Source organism: Podarcis pityusensis, assembly GCF_964106645.2.
Source record: "Podarcis pityusensis genome assembly, chromosome: 10".
Taxonomy (NCBI): domain Eukaryota; kingdom Metazoa; phylum Chordata; class Lepidosauria; order Squamata; family Lacertidae; genus Podarcis; species Podarcis pityusensis.
In genome coordinates, this window is record NC_138035.1 from 37,223,295 (window position 1) to 37,240,440 (window position 17,146).

At 43.6% G+C, this 17,146-nt stretch overlaps 1 protein-coding gene and 1 long non-coding RNA gene across 6 annotated transcripts in view; one reads left to right on the forward strand and one right to left on the reverse strand.

Moving 5' to 3' along the window:
• TMCC3 (transmembrane and coiled-coil domain family 3) overlaps window positions 1–17,146 on the forward strand; it is a 94,173-nt gene that overhangs the window by 42,918 nt on the left and 34,109 nt on the right. Inside the window, exon 1 of one of the 3 annotated variants that reach the window (XM_081022508.1) lies at window positions 11,162–11,301. The exons of the other annotated variants lie outside the window; for them this stretch is intronic. Within the exon in view, the coding sequence (XP_080878634.1) occupies window positions 11,224–11,301 (78 nt within the window). The 5' untranslated portion in view covers window positions 11,162–11,223. Of the gene's footprint in view, window positions 1–11,161; window positions 11,302–17,146 lie in introns of those variants that run through there. 3 annotated transcript variants of the gene reach the window in all.
• Window positions 1,786–10,661, reverse strand: LOC308486158. 3 transcript variants are annotated; one of them, XR_013990968.1, is made up of 4 exons: window positions 10,525–10,661; window positions 8,739–8,863; window positions 5,437–5,516; window positions 1,786–4,874 (listed from the first exon to the last, which is right to left on the reverse strand). It is a non-coding gene; the product is annotated as an uncharacterized lncRNA (long non-coding RNA). The 3 variants fall into 3 exon arrangements; XR_013990969.1 differs by having other exon boundaries at window positions 10,509–10,653; XR_013990970.1 differs by having other exon boundaries at window positions 10,471–10,612.

Sequence of the window (17,146 nt, forward strand, 5' to 3'; positions counted from 1 at the left end):
TTGAATTGGGCTAGCAATTTCAAATACACACCAATGGCCTATTTATTCAATCTCTCCCTACTTATATACAATTAGGAGCAACACCTGCACCAGCCATGTCATAGGAACATAGAAAGCTGCCTTATATTGGGTCAGATCAATGATTCATCTAGCTTAGTATTGTCAGCAACGGCCAGCAGCAACTTCCCAGGGTTTCAGGTAAGGGGCATTTCCACATCTATCTGGAAATGCCCAAGTTGAACCTGGGAACTTTTGCATGCAAAGCAGATGCTCTACAATTGAGCTATGGTCCTTTCCTGTCACCATGACAGAAGAGACAATATGGTATAATGCCCCTTCCAAATACAGCAGCACACCCCTGCCCATATGTACAGGTGCCCACAGGTAGACTATAGCTCAGAAGATAGGTCATGCAACTCAAGGCTGTCTCTGTCTGGTTCCATGTTGTGAACACTTAAAGCTCACAAGGGGGAGCTCTGAGACTCCACTTCCCAACTCTGGTTGGGCGGGGGACATTAAAATACTGCAAATGGTTTTTAGTTGAAGGTATTTAGGTTTTTAGTACTGCTTTATCTATAGTATATATACTATGGTGGCCTGATTTAAACTAATTTGGGACTTTTCTGAAGTTCAAAACAGAAAAGTGACATTCAAAGCTTTTACTTGGAAGAAAATTCTTGTCTAAATCAAATGGGGTGGATTATATTTCAGTGTACATGTGTTTCAGGCAGAAATATAATGAGTATGTTTCTGAAAGCATCTGTTGAATCAGACATGTGATGTTACATAGGGTAAGAACTAGCAAGAAACTTTAACCAACAGCAATTCATGACAGTTTCCTCGACAATGGTTTTATCTCTGCTACTGCAGAATATGTAATCTAATATTGTTTTGCATTTCATATGCATGTCCCCAAGATGTCATAATCTGACCACTGTTGATAGCTGACATGTGTCATTTTTCTATCATAACTGTAGAAGAACAAATGTAGTTTAATATCTGAGAGAGGGAACACAATTCTTTGGATGGTTAAGATTTACAAGAGAAAATCTGTAAGTGGTCTGTCTTGTAAGAAAACTAGGCTTTATGTCTTGTGTCATTCTGATTTTCTTGCTTGACTGAATTTTGCTATTATTTATCACATGTATAGCGCTTGGTCTCCAATGCATGACATAACTATCATCATTCTCATTTCAAAGAGATATCTCTGTGTGTATGTGTGAAAGAGAGAGAGAGAGAGAAATGTTGATTAGATCATTGGTTAGGATTTGAAACTACACTATCTATGCCAAGTCCTGTTCTTCATATACTAAAAACATTTGGCTTAGACAGATTTCTATTATTGAAAGGAAAATAATGGGAGCATCAATTATTGCTGTCAGTCTTTTGTACTCTGCAAAATACTAACATCTACAGTCTGAAAATTGCATAACTGAGTGCAGGATTACAACACGAGGTGTGTTGCAAAGTGTCTGTATGTTGACACATTCTCAAATTTATCAGTGGATGTGCATCTTTGTTCCTCTACAAATCATCTACAGGATGACTTCATCGCTCAGAAAATATTTGTAAGTAAAATATTACAGACTGAATATCTGGGATTTTCAGTATTTAATCACTGCAATACTTCTTTTCAGGAATTATTATCAGAATTATAACTATGATTCAGTTTTTCACCATGTAGCAATGAGTGACAGAAAAACTGTTGCCCTTTGCATGCTGAAACAACATATTGGCTCCCCCCCCCCCTAAATATTGGTTCCATGCAACAAATACATACCCTCAGACAGGAAAAATGAATTTATTGTATTTAAGTTATAAAAGCCGGGGGAGGCAAAGTTTCTAAATGCAGCTAAGTCATTGTTGTTGTTGTTTAGTCATGTCCGACTCTTCATGACCCCATGGACCAGAGCACGCCAGGCACTCCTGTCTTCCACTGCCTCCCGCAGTTTGGTCAAACTCATGCTGGTAGCTTTGAGAACACTGTCCAACCATCTCGTCCTCTGTCGTCCCCTTCTCCTTGTGCCCTCCATCTTACCCAGCATCAGGGTCTTTTCCAGGGAGTCCTCTTTTCTCATGAGGTGGAGCCTCAGCTTCACAGTCTGTCCTTCCAGTGAGCAGTCAGGGCTGATTTCCTTAAGAATGGATCAGTTTGATCTTCTTGCAGTCCATGGGACTCTCAAGATTCTCCTCCAGCACCATAATTCAAAAGCATCAATTATTCGGCGATCAGCCTTCTTTATGGTCCAGCTAAGTCATAGATGCTATATTTATGGGAAGTATGGATAGGATAAAATTATTCCCAACACAGTTTACAAGAACCAAGTCTAAACAGGTGGCAGAGAGCAAGAAACGTAAATTTCATTGACATTCTAGTAGTGTATAGTCAGTTTTAAGACGTTTTTAAACCTAAAATATTATGTTAATGATACAAACTCTGCTTTTTGTCAAAACAATGCATTTCTCAAAGAGTCAAGACTGCTTGAGGGGAAAGTAGCTATGAGGTCAATAACATTAAATTAGCAGGAATCTTGAGATTCCTTTCAAGGGCTGGGCAGATGTTCCTGTTTCTAGAATATTGAGATGTCTGCTTAGGTACTGTGAAAAACTGAGAAAGAAATGTCCTTGCATAAAAGAGTAAAAACATAATTGGCCTGTTAATTAATTAGTCTGTTGGTTATTCCATTCAGTTGATCCCGATGATAAAACAGCAAACATTTTTAGAAAATGAAGAAGTCCTGAATACTACTATTGCCAATTTCAGTTGATGCTGGAGCATTTTAAAAGGGCATTGACATAAATGCAGCAGTGCTGGGTATTGTAGACACTAAAGATATGTAATTTATTAGTTAATAGCTTTTAAAATATGCTTTGAACTTGATGCTTTTGGTAAGTTGTTCCTGAATTATTACAGTGTAACAGTAAATTGCTAACGCTGTGCCTCTCTACAATTCAGCAATTCATCAGTGCAATATGAACAAGGCTTCTATAGAAATCCAATAGACACAACTGGATTTTTTTTAAAAAGGATATGATCTTGGTTACAGAAATGTAGAATTGCAGCAGTTTCATCTGACTTGAAAAGCTCATTTAGACCTATGCAGGCAAAGTCGAGAGCTCCCTCGGCAGTAATTGTAAAATGGGACATGGACTTTGCATTTATGAGAATCAGTAGCTGATGATGGCCTCAGTTCATTTAAACTCCAAATGTATGTAGCATGAAATAGATTATCTGCTGTTTTCCATTTAAGTATTCATTGAATGTTTGGGCCACAAAATAAACTATGATTGGAAACTAAACATTAAATGCAATGAGCACACATTCATAATTTCTGTGTTAGGAGATTTAGAGAGACACCTCCAATACACCTTTGGGCTTTAGCAGTTTAAGAGCTTTAAGTAATGTATGGCATGCAGATATTTCCTCTATGACTATTCCTTTTTAAATGGGCTATTACACAAGACTACTTAATGCATCATTGCCCATTCTATTACCCTGTTACATAGGTTACATAGTTACAGAACTGTGATTTTCTAATTTCAAAGGAGGATTTGCATAATGTGGGGCAAGCCAGGGAAAATCACTTGCAGAAAAATGGGCTATGCACACATTATCTAAAGGCCATGATTTTATCCAGTTTTTGACTAATGGTTTTAACATGCTAAACGGCTGGTTTTAGGACTGATCCCAAGGTTGTAAAATAAATGTGTAGTGGTACATAGGACACACCAATTCCCTTCACAGAGCTACAATTTGCAGAGTGGCTTAACAGTCAATCCCTCTTCACAGGGAATGGTAGCTCTGTGAGAGGTGTAGGAGTCTCCTAACAACTCTCATTACCCTTCGCAAATTACAGCTTCCAGAATTCTTTGGGGGAAGCCACAACTGTTTAGAGTAGTACAGTGGTACCTTGGGTTAAGAACTTAATTTGTTCTGGAGGTCTGTTCTTAACCTGAAACTGTTCCTAACCTGAGGTACCACTTTAGCTAATGGGGCCTCCTGCTGCTGCTGTGCCGCTGCAGCGCGATTTCTGTTCTCATCCTGAAGGAAAGTTCTTAACCCAAGGTACTATTTCTGGGTTAGCGGAGTCTGTAACCTGAAGCACCTGTAACCTGAGGTACCACTGTATCATAGAGCTTTTAAATGTATGGTGTGAATGTGGCCTAAGTCAAAGCACATGCAACAGAAAGAATCATATACTACTGCCCTGTTTACCCCAGTCTTTACTTTCCTGCTATGGGCAAGTTTTAAATTGCAATCTCCTCTAGGCAGAGACCCGTCCACACTATGTGCACACTATAAATAATATAAATTATGTATTTTGTGTATTTTTATGTTGTGAAACACCCTCAGATCTAATGGGTATAGGGCGGTATACAAATCTAAACAACAACAACAAACGTATGAACCCAAACTTGAACTTCTTTTATTCCCTGCTTAGCTTTTACTTTCTATACATAGGTGAGAAAAGTAAATCCAGGTTCATAAATATAATGCAGGCCAGTTGCTTTCAGCTTATGATTACTTTCGGTTATTAGGGGAAATGGGAAATGGTTTCAACTACCTGAGTGAGTTTATGTAGTGTACCACAACAGTTGGTGTGGTTTCATGTCCGTTGTATTAGACTGAGAGATGCATTTGCCTTAGCAGCTGGAATACCTCATTTAATGAGATCGTCAGAGGATGACAGTTACTTGGAGTGTTCATTGATAGTGTTCTTGTGAAATACAGCATGTCCTGTGTCACACAGCCATGCTGCTCATTCCTTGGCTGATACAGAACTGGCACTGATAGTTGCTGCAGCTTATTGCTATTTACATGGCAGGCCAAATAGCATTTGGTTGAAAGTTACTTTCCTTGTGATCATAGCGTACTGGAAAATGAGAAAAGCATGGACAGTCAACCCTTTGTGATTTCCTGCATAGTGGCTATTATCTGTCATACAAGGTCAAACAGATAAGGTCTGAAATGCTTTTTCTGTCAACAACTGAGAGCTCATACAATAATAAGAACCCTTAGTTGTGATGCAGTGCTTCATAGCCAGAGCTCTTCCTGCTCACTAAACCCTGTTACCTCGTCAGCTTCCAACACCACCTCCCCCCAATCTGCTCCCTCTTCTCCCTCTGACCACTCATTGTTGTCCCACCACCAGTCCCCTAGCTCTGAGCCATCTTCCCCTGGGGGTTCCCCAGCTTGTGCCTCGCACTACTCCTCTGCATCCAGCCAGCCCATGACACCAGACAGGGTGCTGGTCCACCAGCTGAAGCTGCTGGAAGACACTCCATGCCACCAAGGCCACCTGAGCCTCAAGTGACAGCAGTGGATCTAGAAGTACCTTCTAGCTGCATACTCGCTTCTTCAGAGGGATTTGTAACTCCATCAAGTCCCACCCATCTGGTCTAAGGAACCACCCACTAACAGTGCCTCAGTCTTACCTGGATTGAACTTCGGTTTATTGGCTCTCATCCAGCCCATTGCCAAGGCGAGACAACAGTCCAGTACATCCACTGCCACACTTGCAGATGTAAAGGAAAAGTAGAGCTGTGTGTTAACAGAATACTGCTGCTAACCTTCTCCAAAACTCCCAGTGACCCCACTCAGTGGTTTCATGTAGATGTTAAACAGCAGGGGATAAAATAGAACCCTGAGGAACCCCACATTAAAGGTTCCATGGAACTGAAGAGCATGCCCCAAGCACCACTCTCTGGAAACAACCACCCAAGTGGGACTGAAACCTGCCACAAATCAGTGTCACCCACCCCTAAAGCAAAGAGATGGTCCAGAGGATATCATGGTTGATGGTATGAAAAGCCACTGAGAGGTCAAGGAGAATGAACAAGAACATGTCCGTCCGTCCCCCCTGACAGAAGTCATCATACAGGGTGATCAAAGCAGTTTCTGTGCTAAAACCCAGCTTAAACCCTGATTGAAATGAATCTAGAAAACCTTGCCCAAGAAAGGGATATTGGTAACTGGCCAGTATAATTACTTAGATTTTCCGAATCCAGGGAGGGGTTGTTGAGGAGGGGTTTTACCATTGCCTGCTTGAAGCAGGCAGGGACCACTCTCTCTCACAAGGAGGCATTAATCATCTCCCTGGCCCAGCCAGCTGCTCCCTGCCTGCTAGTTTTTATCAGCCAAGGGGGCAAGCAGCTGCCCTGACCAATTCAAGCACCTTGTCTGCATCCTCAAGCCTTACTAATTGAAACTCACCCAACATAACAGGACTAGACAGCTAGTTTTGTGCAAAGTGCATACATTTGGCAGCTTCTGATCAAGTTCAGATGCCATCCTTCACTGGTAGCACACTAAGGCTTGCTTCTTCCAAAAACCACAACAGATAAGGTAGTGAGCCTCTGTCTGAACTGTACTACCTCAAACTGCAGATGGGAGTACATGATTAAATGATCTTTCATACAAACAATTCCCTGTGGATTAAATGTAAATTGGAGAAGGAGAATTCAGTCATGTGAGTTCATGCCTGCACAGTCTGGACCTAGGTTTACCGCCTCAACAGCTGTTTGTGGAACTAGGCCTAAAGTTTCTATGAACCAGGTTGCACTCATTACAGAGGGTAATTCTGCTATCTATCCACAAGCATATGCACTGAAATGGTAATAATTTTCTGAAAGGAGAAGACAATTGATATTATATACATAGTTATACATACAGATGGAAAACTGCCCTGTGAGCTATCTTTCTTCTTTATGCTATCAATGTTTCCACACAGCTTGCTTGATATTTTGATTCTGCACAATTAACTGCTGACTGTGGTATTTCCTATGCATAGAATGGTTAATAAACCATGCAAGCAATTATGGGAATATTTCAAAATCTGAATTAAACCCCTTGAGCATCTGCAGGTGCAATATATATATGCATGTCTCATGGGTGCTGTTACTTGAAGCTTGAAAACAAAGTTGTATAGTGCACCATGTTTGCTTCTGCTTACAATTTGAACATGCTGCAGCCTTGATCATACCAGCTAGTTTGTAAAGGGTACTTAATGTGGATAACACTGTTGCATTTACAGAAGGATTGAACCAAATGTCCTTCAGATTATTATTAGACAATTCTGTGCAGGTGTCCAGCATGCATGCATCACAATAACCGTTATGAATAGATAGAATTCAGATTGTGTTTGTGAATTTGAACTCCTGATCCCCACATTTCTGGTCATCCTACAAACATAAGAAGAGCTTTACAAGATCAGAACAAATGCCCATCTATTTCTCAGAGTAGCCAGCCAGATGCCTGTGGGAGGCCTGCAAGCAGGACATGAGCACAACAGGGCTCTCCTGCTCCTGTTGCCCAGCAACTGGCATTCAGATTTCAGCACTGTACCACCTCTGATACTAGACGTAGTATCTTGGCATCGTGACTACATAGACATCGATCCGTTTAATCCCCTTTTCATAGAATCATAGAATTGTAGAGTTGGAAGGTATTCTGAGGGTCATCTAGTCCAACTCCCTGCAGTGCAGGAATCTCAACACGCGGTCCTCCATCCAATTTGAAACCATACCGGACCCTGCTTAGCTTTGCACATGTGCTAGCAGTTTTACTGCTACACCACTTACAGCTACTCAAGTTGGCATCCATTACTGCTACATCTTGTGGGTGGTGACTTCCATAGTTAAACTCAGTGCTATGTGAAGATGTACTTTGTTTTGTTTGTTCTGAATCCTCCAATAGTCAGCTTAACTGGATGAGCCTGGTTCTGCTATTATGAAGAAGAAGAAGAGTTTGGATTTGATATCCCGCCTTTCACTCCCTTTAAGGAGTCTCAAAGCGGCTAACATTCTCCTTTCCCTTCCTCCCCCACAACAAACACTCTGTGAGGTGAGTGGGGCTGAGAGACTTCAAAGAAGTGTGACTGGCCCAAGGTCACCCAGCAGCTGCATGTGGAGGAGCGGAGACGCGAACCCGGTTCACCAGATTACGAGACTACCGCTCTTAACCACTACACCACACTGGCTCTATTGTGAGAGAGGGAGGAAAGCTCTAATTTCTTTTCGCCACTCAGTGCATAATTTTATGTCTCACTAGTACTCCTTACTTAAGTCTTTTATAAATGAAAAAGTCCCAAATGTTGCAAAAATGTCCTCATCAAGGAACTGACCCCATTTGGGTCAGTGCTACTCAAAGGCAACACCATCCCAACCCAGGTTGGATGGTGCACTTCAGGGACCAAACATGATACCAGTGTTTGGCATATTGTGTGGGGGTTTGCTAGTCCACCATCTCAGATAGCTTGAGAAGCACTTATTCAAGTCACCCTGTTCCAGTTGTACTGTTTAAGGTACAGTGGTACCTCAGGTTACATACGCTTCAGGTTACAGACTCCGCTAACCCAGAAATATTACTTCGGGTTAAGAACTTTGCTTCAAGATGAGAACAGAAATCGTGCCCCGGCGGCGCGGTGGCAGCGGGAGGCCCCCATTAGCTAAAGTAGTGCTTCAGGTTAAGAACAGTTTCAGGTTAAGAACGGACCTGCAGAACGAATTAAGTTCTTAACCTGAGGTACCACTGTATAGAGACCAGTTCCTGTGATAAACAGAGTATATGTTGCAGTCAGCTTCTTGCCCTATCATAGAGTTTGAAGGGACCATGAATGTCATCCAAACCAACCCCTGCAATGCAGGGATTTTTTACCCAATGTTAGGCTTGAACCCACAACCCTGAGATTAAGAGTCTCATGCTCAACCAACTGAGCTATCCCAATTTCATAGTCTACCTGTTGTTGTTTCAAGGTGAATAGACTGCCTCTCTGGAATCATCTCCATCCCTGGCAAGGAAGTTTTCTTAGGAACCAAAGAAAGCATTCTTCTCAGTCCCATTCATACTCCTTGGGTAAGGCGGCTGCATGATAAGAGGAAAGGAAAGGGAGATTAGTGGGCTTCTCTGCACGTCAGCCTCTGTGTAATAGTCCCAATAAACATTTTTAGAGCAGGTAGTTTAGAGAGTAAGGTGCCACCCATCTTTTGAACCATTAGAAATTACATCCTATTTTTATACATTTTTGTAGAATCTCAGACAGTGAAGCAAAGCTATAAGTAGGGTTTCTTGAAAATTGCTTTTCCTTTCATGTTATCTTATACTACCACAACGGCATCAGAAAATCACTGCATGGTTCTCTCTTCAAAATGCATAATGACTGAAATAACATCTGGGGAGCACAGATAGATTTTGAAGAGAAGGAGATGAAAAAGTGACGATAGGAGGGTATTGCTGCCCAGCACAATGCCTTTCCATTTCAAGAACGCTAATTGAGCCACATGGTCTGGCAGTTTTTGAGAAAAACAGGAAAGCTGTCTTGTATTAGACTTTTGTACTAGATGGAAGAAATGGGGAGCAGGGAGAGAATAAAATAAAAGCACAAACTTAGATTGCTCAGCTTGACCTCGTGAGTGGTTTTCTTCTACTCATCAATCAACTTAGACAGCCGTTGCTCATGATTTATGAAATATTCACTGCACCAGAGACAATATTGTAGGATAAATCCTTAAAACATCTGCTTTTTGTTTAGCTTATATAAAAAAATTGAGTCTCAGTTACTTTGTAGCATATATGTAATTAGCTTAGGGAATTCAGTACCATTAACTTTTATATAGGATTGGACAGATTCCCAGGAATGAATACAATTATCCCTAGCTCTCTGCTGTGATAGCTAGTGGCCATCACCAGGTCTTATGGTAAGGGTTCCATACATTAATTGTGTTTTTTGATGAATAATTACTCTCTTTTGTCTGTTGTTCTTCTGGGTTGCTTTGAGTCCTAATGTTAGGAGGGAGTTGGTGGTGTAAATATATTCACTTTCTCCCCACCATGCCTCAACCTAAATATTAATATAGCTCAGGTGTCAGTCCTTAGGTCGATAAAGTATTAGCTGGAATTGGACTCCACAGTCACTTATGGACACACTGTTAAGACCATATTCATGGAAGACAATCTTACTCGGCTACGAGTGATCGCTAAAGAAGAGCAGGTAGCGGGGAGGAACCCAAAGATTTGTAGTATTTTTTTAAAGGAAAAAAACCTCTAAATGAACCCAGGGTGCTGCCCGTGTAGACAGTCTTGAGTTAGATGAATCAAAGGGCCTTACTCAGTATGGCAGCCGTCTATGTTCCTAATGTGTTCTGTGCATGCTCCATGATCATGGGATGCTGGCTGACAGATGGAGCAGAAATGGGGTGGCAGGAAAGCTTAAAAAAGAGCACTCCACACTACAATATCTTAGTTGTGATTTCATAAACATCAGGCCCCCTCACCCTAATTACCTCCCCATCCCAATTTAGAAAGTCCCAAACATTTAGTCTCTCCTTATAAAGAAGAGGTGTTCCAGTCCCACTGATCAATTTGGCCTGCTCCTTTCTGCCATTTCTCCAACTATCCTTTTTTTTAAAAAAACAGGGCAGCTGGACCTGTGCGCCCCCCCCCCATAAATTAACTGGACAGTTTCCACTCACACTTTACAAGCAGCCCTGCTCAAATCAGATTTGATTACCGATTCATATTCGTACATGGTATCAAGGAAAGGAGTTTTCCCATCTGGATCCTGAAGAGTCCCGCGTTTCCATTACAGCATTTTGCCTTACTGATAACTTTCGCCGGCAAAGCGTTAAATTTCCTGTTGTTTTTTGTGAGCGTGTGTGCGCGCGCGCACGTTTCCTTTGGCTTGATTGCCAAACTAAGAGGTTCCACGCATTTCCAAGCGCCCCCAGCCCCAGCGACTCTTTTAAAAAAATTATTACTATTCGTGGTCTCTTGGGATGTGCGGGTGGGAGTGGAGCAGCAACCTGTGCTTCGAGCCCAGGGGGGCGGCGCGGTTGGGGGTGGGGGTTTCGGTTTAGCTCACAGCGCCCAAGCGGCCCCCTGCCTTTCGCCTTCCGCGGGAGGGCGCGTCTGTCTCTGGCGATGTTTCTTTGGCGTAGACGCCGCTCGTTTCCTCCTGAGCGCTTTTCAGGAAGGCGCGCCGCGAGACGGCGGAAGGCTGGAGGGCGTCAGTCGAGCTCGGGGAGCCTCTGGTGGGCGTGCCTCGTCTAAGCGCACCGCTTCAGCCGCCCGCCCCCTCTCGCACACACGCCCAGGAGGCGGCGAAAGCCCGGCAGCCTAGTGCTGTGCCTGGCCAGGCAGAGGGACTCCGACGACCTCGCTGCTCGGCTACGGAGGTTTGGGACTCTGGCTGGGTGTCGAAGGGCGCAGGGAAGAACGTGGCCACCATGCCTGGCAGCGACACCGCCCTGGCGGTGGACAGGACTTACTCGGACCCGGAGAGGCACCGGCGCTTCAAGACCCGGGTAATCTTTCTGCCCCCTCGATTCCCTCCTCCTGCAGGGCTCCGTCGCCCGGCGCTGCTTTTCTCATCGGCACTTGCTCGAACTGAGCCAGCGCTGCAAAACCTCGTTGCTGTTTAGTTTGATTCAGGATACCCGCCGGCGTCCCTGTCGCCCCTGCACTCTTTGGGATGGTTCAGGGCTTAAGCTCGCTCCAGGTTTCCCTCTGGGGACGCGCCTTTCGTCGCCTCTGGGTGTTGTCGGAGGCAGGTGTCATGTCCCCAAAACAGGCTCCAGTTCAGCAGCGTGCCTTTGCGATGTGTCAAATGTCAGGTTTCAACTTGCCTTGCTGCCCAGAGGAGCAGTCGCTGGTGACTGGGCATCCGGCCCCCGCTTGCATTTGCACCTCTGTTGTTTAGTAACAGTTTATCCGGACTTGGGACATTGTGGGCGCCTGGGTTGAGAGAGCTGCTAAAAATTTATAGGACGAGAGTCTCTGAAAGGCTTCCCCCTTTCTCTGAAGACATTCCATGCCAGTGCAGGCATTTTGCATAGGCAAAGACGCTCTGATTATTACAAGCTAGGATTAACCACTCCCTAACTATTTGAATGTAGGTTAGCAGACGTTTGGAACCAAGTGTTTGGCACCCTGAACTCAGACAGTATCTGGCTGTTTGCTGTGTTGAAACAGATGGGCAGTGCCCTTGGAACTCAGGGCAGTCAGAGCAGTCAGGAACCAGGAGCTTGATATGCTGAACCAAATATGAAATATTCTGGAAGGCCTACAAGTCCCATCTTCGTAGACAGGATAACCCCCAGACTAATTGGTAGTTGTGGCAAGAATGAGCTTATACATATGTTTATATTCACTTGCTTTGATATATGCTAGTTGGCTTGCTTTGATGCTATGCTTATCTGTGGACCTTGGGATAATGGGCTCTAGACCCAGAGAGGGGAGAAGCTTTGGATAGCTGTCACCTATCCCAGGTGTGATGGGAGATTCTGGACAAACCGATATGCTGCTTTTTGCATAAAGGATGTAAACGTTTGCTTGAGTGCAGACAAGTCATGACAACCTCTCATTGTTGCAGTGTCTGTTCCGTATGTGTAAAGGCAGCGATGCTCTGCATGCGGTGTAAAGTTTGCACTCTTAATTAATAAAGCACTAGAGCTGGCCATTCTGGCACTTTTACAGCCTTTTTTTGTATCCCTGCATCAAACTGCTCACCTAGGCCCTCCTTTGGGCCTGTGGTTCTGAACACTCAACATTCGCTCTTTTGACCTTATGGCTAGGTACACATTAGTGGTTTAAAATGCATTGAGGTTGCGGTGTTTGCCTGTTGCATTTCCATGGTTCTGTACACACCAGAGAGGGAGGGGGCTGGGATGTCTTCACCTGATGCACATTACCTTTTTTGGTTTTCTCACTCCTGCAACCCACCCGGCAACCCATTCATGGGGCTGTCATCTGTGCATATGCTGTCGTCTGCGCATGTGCAATGGTTGTCTCAAATTTACACACCTCCGTATAACTGCAGAGTGAATGTGGCTTATGCTTTCAAACCGAATGGAAGCTGGTTTAAGCGGTTGGGTGGGGGAAACATCAAATAGCAGTATTTCTCAAGGAACTCTAGATAGGGATTATAGCTAATGTCATGTGTACGCAGCTTCAGTGGTGGGAGCGCACAGGAGCCAGAGTAAATGGTAATGTGTGCACAGCTTAAAGCTGCCAGGACCTGCTCAGATGCGATCAGGGCAGAGGCACTGAGGATGGAGGGTTATACCCATGAGAGTTTTTTGTGATATAAATTGTTGTTGTGGAGTTATTAGTCTCACCGGGGTGAAATCGGGGCTAATAGTATCTTAGATAATAATAGATCAGGGAAATGGCACAGGGGAAAGGGTTAACTCTCCCATTTTGGCCAGTGCTGATGATCTAATAAAAAGTACAGCACGCTAGGGCTGGTTTCAAAGTAAAGTTGGGAGATCCCACTGACATCACAGGCAGTATCTACTGGTGCCAAAGATTCTACTGCAGCCAGCTTCTGCTCAGCAATAATTGTTCTGTTTGGGGTGTGGGGCAGGAACCAGCAACTTTAGATAGCGGTATGACCCATTCTGTACATTTATTATTTCATAACTGGAGTGTCACATTGAAATTATTATAAGATCTGGGTTTTGGTTTTGGTTTTAGAAGAAAGATCTTCACAATACCTTCATTTTAAACCAAGTCTATGTTGCTTTCTGTTTAAGTGGTAAAATGTGCTGACATTTGTACAAGGCCAAAATTGCGAAGATGGAGCTTGAATAAAGTTAAGTAAATGAGAAGACTACATGCAAAAATCTAAAGAGTGAAAAGCAAGTCAGGTGTTTATTATTGGAGTGTCTAAAGCAGGGTTGGTGTATGGCATAGGTCTGCCCTCTCCCCAGGCACTTTAAGATTGCCCCATGCCTCTTATCCTGAATTCTGTCTAGGCAGAGGTGTTAAGTCATTCCTCCCAAGTTCTCAATACACAGTGTGTGGGAAGGTTTCTGTGCCACTTTCACAGCTCCACCTCCTTGTCATTGCCACCTTGCCTGCTTCATCCTCTAGCACCATGTGATTTTCCTCTTTTTGTAACATTTGTGTTCCATTGGTTAGGTCCAGGGTCCAGGGCCCTTTAAACAGGACTGTTGTCAACATCTTTACCCCCTTGACTGCACCCATCTGCAACTGATGCCAGGAGCTGCCAGATATGACCACTGAAACAAAGTTTTGCTCTTGGTTTGGCCCTGTATAGGAACTATTCATTGGCATCTGTCTTAGAAGACAATGGGAAAGTGTACCTTCGGGGGTGAAATAAAACCATTGGAGAGTTACAGCGCCTGCTGTGGCTGTACAGACTGATGCAGGAGAGTGCCTGGTTGGCTTGTTGAATGATACTCTAACCTCAAAGCTCGCATTGAAGCAGGCTGACAGTGCTGGATCAGTACTTTATGGACCAGGAGCTGCCCAGCATAAGGGGGGTGTTAGCTGACCAGTGAGACATGATGATTACTCCTACCGATTAAGGCAACCCATAGCACTTCAATCTTACAACAATCAGGCTGCGCTTATAAATCATAACTGCTGCCTCCCGTGTTGTTTTTGCTGTGTTAACAGCACCAAAGTGAACTCTCTGGGGCACAAGCCAGGGCAGTGCGTGTGGAGGTCCTGGGCTGCCCAAACGAAACAGCTCACCTCTCAGCCTTGCTGATGTGGTCCAAAGGAAAGGAAAGCAGTATATTTGGCACCAGCTTGGCTGCAGGAGCTGCCGTAAGGATGTGTACAAGACTCCAGCCAACCGCCATCGGGACTCCGCTCTGGATTTGTGTAGGGTTTGCTCCGTTGGTTCTGAAAGGGTGTCGACTGCCACACTGATATGACAAGAGAGGATGCCAGGTGTGGTGGGGAGATTCTACAGTTCTTCGCATATTGTTGTGAAGAGGGGTTTTCAATTCTGACAAATATAAAAGGTCAGAAAAGAGAAAGGCTTCTTTATGTTGATGAGGAGATTAGAGTTTGCTTGTCTCAAATATAAATGAGATTACCCGGCAAAAGCAAGCTCAGACCTCACATTGAGTTTGTGTACATGCTTAAGATACATATGTAAGAGACTCGTTTATAATTATATTTTGGTAATGATTCATACTCTTTTATAGCTGCATTTTTTAATACTTTCTGGATATCCCGTGATCATAGGCTAAAGTAGTTGTGTTCTGTGTAGTAAATCAAACACTGCCAGGGGTTCTTTCTCTTTGTTTTGCAATGTATTTCTTAGCAATTGAAAAATTGGTGTGGTGTGAGCAAATTTATATTCTGAAAGTGTGTCCCAGAGAAATAAGCTTGAGAACCCCTTGTTTACTATTTAACCATATCTTCTTTCCATGACGTCCCACGAGGCAATGAGTATGGATTGTTCCTCGGGGTTTATTCCCAAAGCCTTTCTCATGAAGGAGCATTGTGGAGGTTTAGGACCAGTGTTTTCCTTCTCTTAGATGGACTACCTTCTCAGGTCAACAAGCCCCATCTGCCCCTCATTTCCCTCAACAGCACACACAGAAACCATCTTCTTGACCATTGAACCCACTGTTGGCCTCGTCTGTTCAATATGCCAGAGCCTGTCTTCGCATGCAGGAGACTCACCTGACTTACCAAGGGTTTAAGACCTGTTGGCTACCCTCACCTGGTTTAGCCAGCCAGTCAAATCAATTTCCCAGGGTGTGAGTGCTGTCAGCTTCTAGGAGCCAGAAGTAAGAGCTGAGTGCATGGAGGGGACCAAATGTGGATGAACTACTCCAGAAGGAGCACAACATGTCCCCGACCAGAAATATCCCATACCCCTGTATAGGAACAATTGGACAAATATAGTAGTATTTCCAGTGCCATTTTTTCTAGAAAAAGAGGTGCTGGAACTCACCATGAACACCTGAGTAACTACATGGTGGGGAGCGGTTATCCACTATGACTTCTCAATGTATGTGCATATAAAATGGCCAGGCTTTTCGCAAATGATTACATGCATTGCACATGCTTTTTCTTACCCCAAAATGATATCTTAATATTAAAATGTCACATGGGGAGCTGTTCTTAGTTGGGAGATTGGATAAGTGTTGTATGCAGTGTTGATAAACCTAGATGACTGTTCTGCACCAAGTTTGCTTCCTAAATGACTACAGTAGTTCAAATAATTGCCTACCTTGCACACATTTTAGCCAGTCAGCTATGAGTAAGTAAAGTAATATCAGTCTAGTAAAAAACAAAGCAAGTGAGTCTTGTTTACATTATAATTTGGCCTTGCTGGTTTTGGCTCTGGATATGAGAAGTCTGCTTCTCCTCTTCTAGGATGAGATGTTTAGTGCTTTAAAAGAAACAAACTTCACAGCTTGAAGCAGTTGGATTATTTATCTGTGCAGGAAAGGAAGTAATCTTCCTGAACAGAATGTTAGGCTCTCTTTCTGCTCCTCTCGTCACATTAAGGGACATTACTAAACATTAAGGGACATTGCTAAACAGAGGGTGTGCTTCAGATTGTTTCTGCATAATTAAACATTTTAAAATAAATAAGGTCATTTGCTGTGGCTTTGATTGTTATCACACTGTCATCATTGTACAAATCTGTGCTTAACTCAAGTGCTATTTCTCTACAAGGCAGTACAGGAAACAGTGAACTTTTTGTTCACTTTATGGATTGAAATTTAGTATGACTACTGGCAGGGGGCAGGGTGGTAAGTGGTGGAGACCCAAAATATTTTTGTGTGTTTTGATGGATGATTCTTGGTGTCTCAAACTCATGAAGTCCATCGAACTGAAGACAGATAAAAACCAGATGAAGTTCGGGTGATAACTTCAGCAACAGCCCATTCTTTTGATTTGTCTCCTTATTGAAAAAAAATCCCGATCCATTTATTTATTTTTAAGATTTCTTACCCAATCTTTACTATAAGTTCCAAAACGGGTTACAACAATATAATACAACCGTTACAATTATAAAACAATGAAAACGTACAGTATATGTTCTTTTTAAAAGCAGCTTTCCCTCTGACCTCCTTGTTTACAGTCTCCTCTTTCTCCCCCCACCCTCTGCAGGTGGTATTTTTGGGGGAAACCACTGTTATAAATATAAGTATTGCTTTATGCATCTGATGCAGTGGACTGTGATCCATGACAGCTTATGCAATCACGGGCATAGCGTGGGTTGCCTGCGCCCGGGGTGGGGTGGGATGTGTCCCCCTGGTGGACTGGGCCGTGGTCATTTCCTTCACACCCTCCCCCTCCTTCTCTCTCTGCTGGCCCAGGGTCAGGGCGCATATGGGTGTCCCTTTGCCGGGCATGAGGAGGCGCAACCCC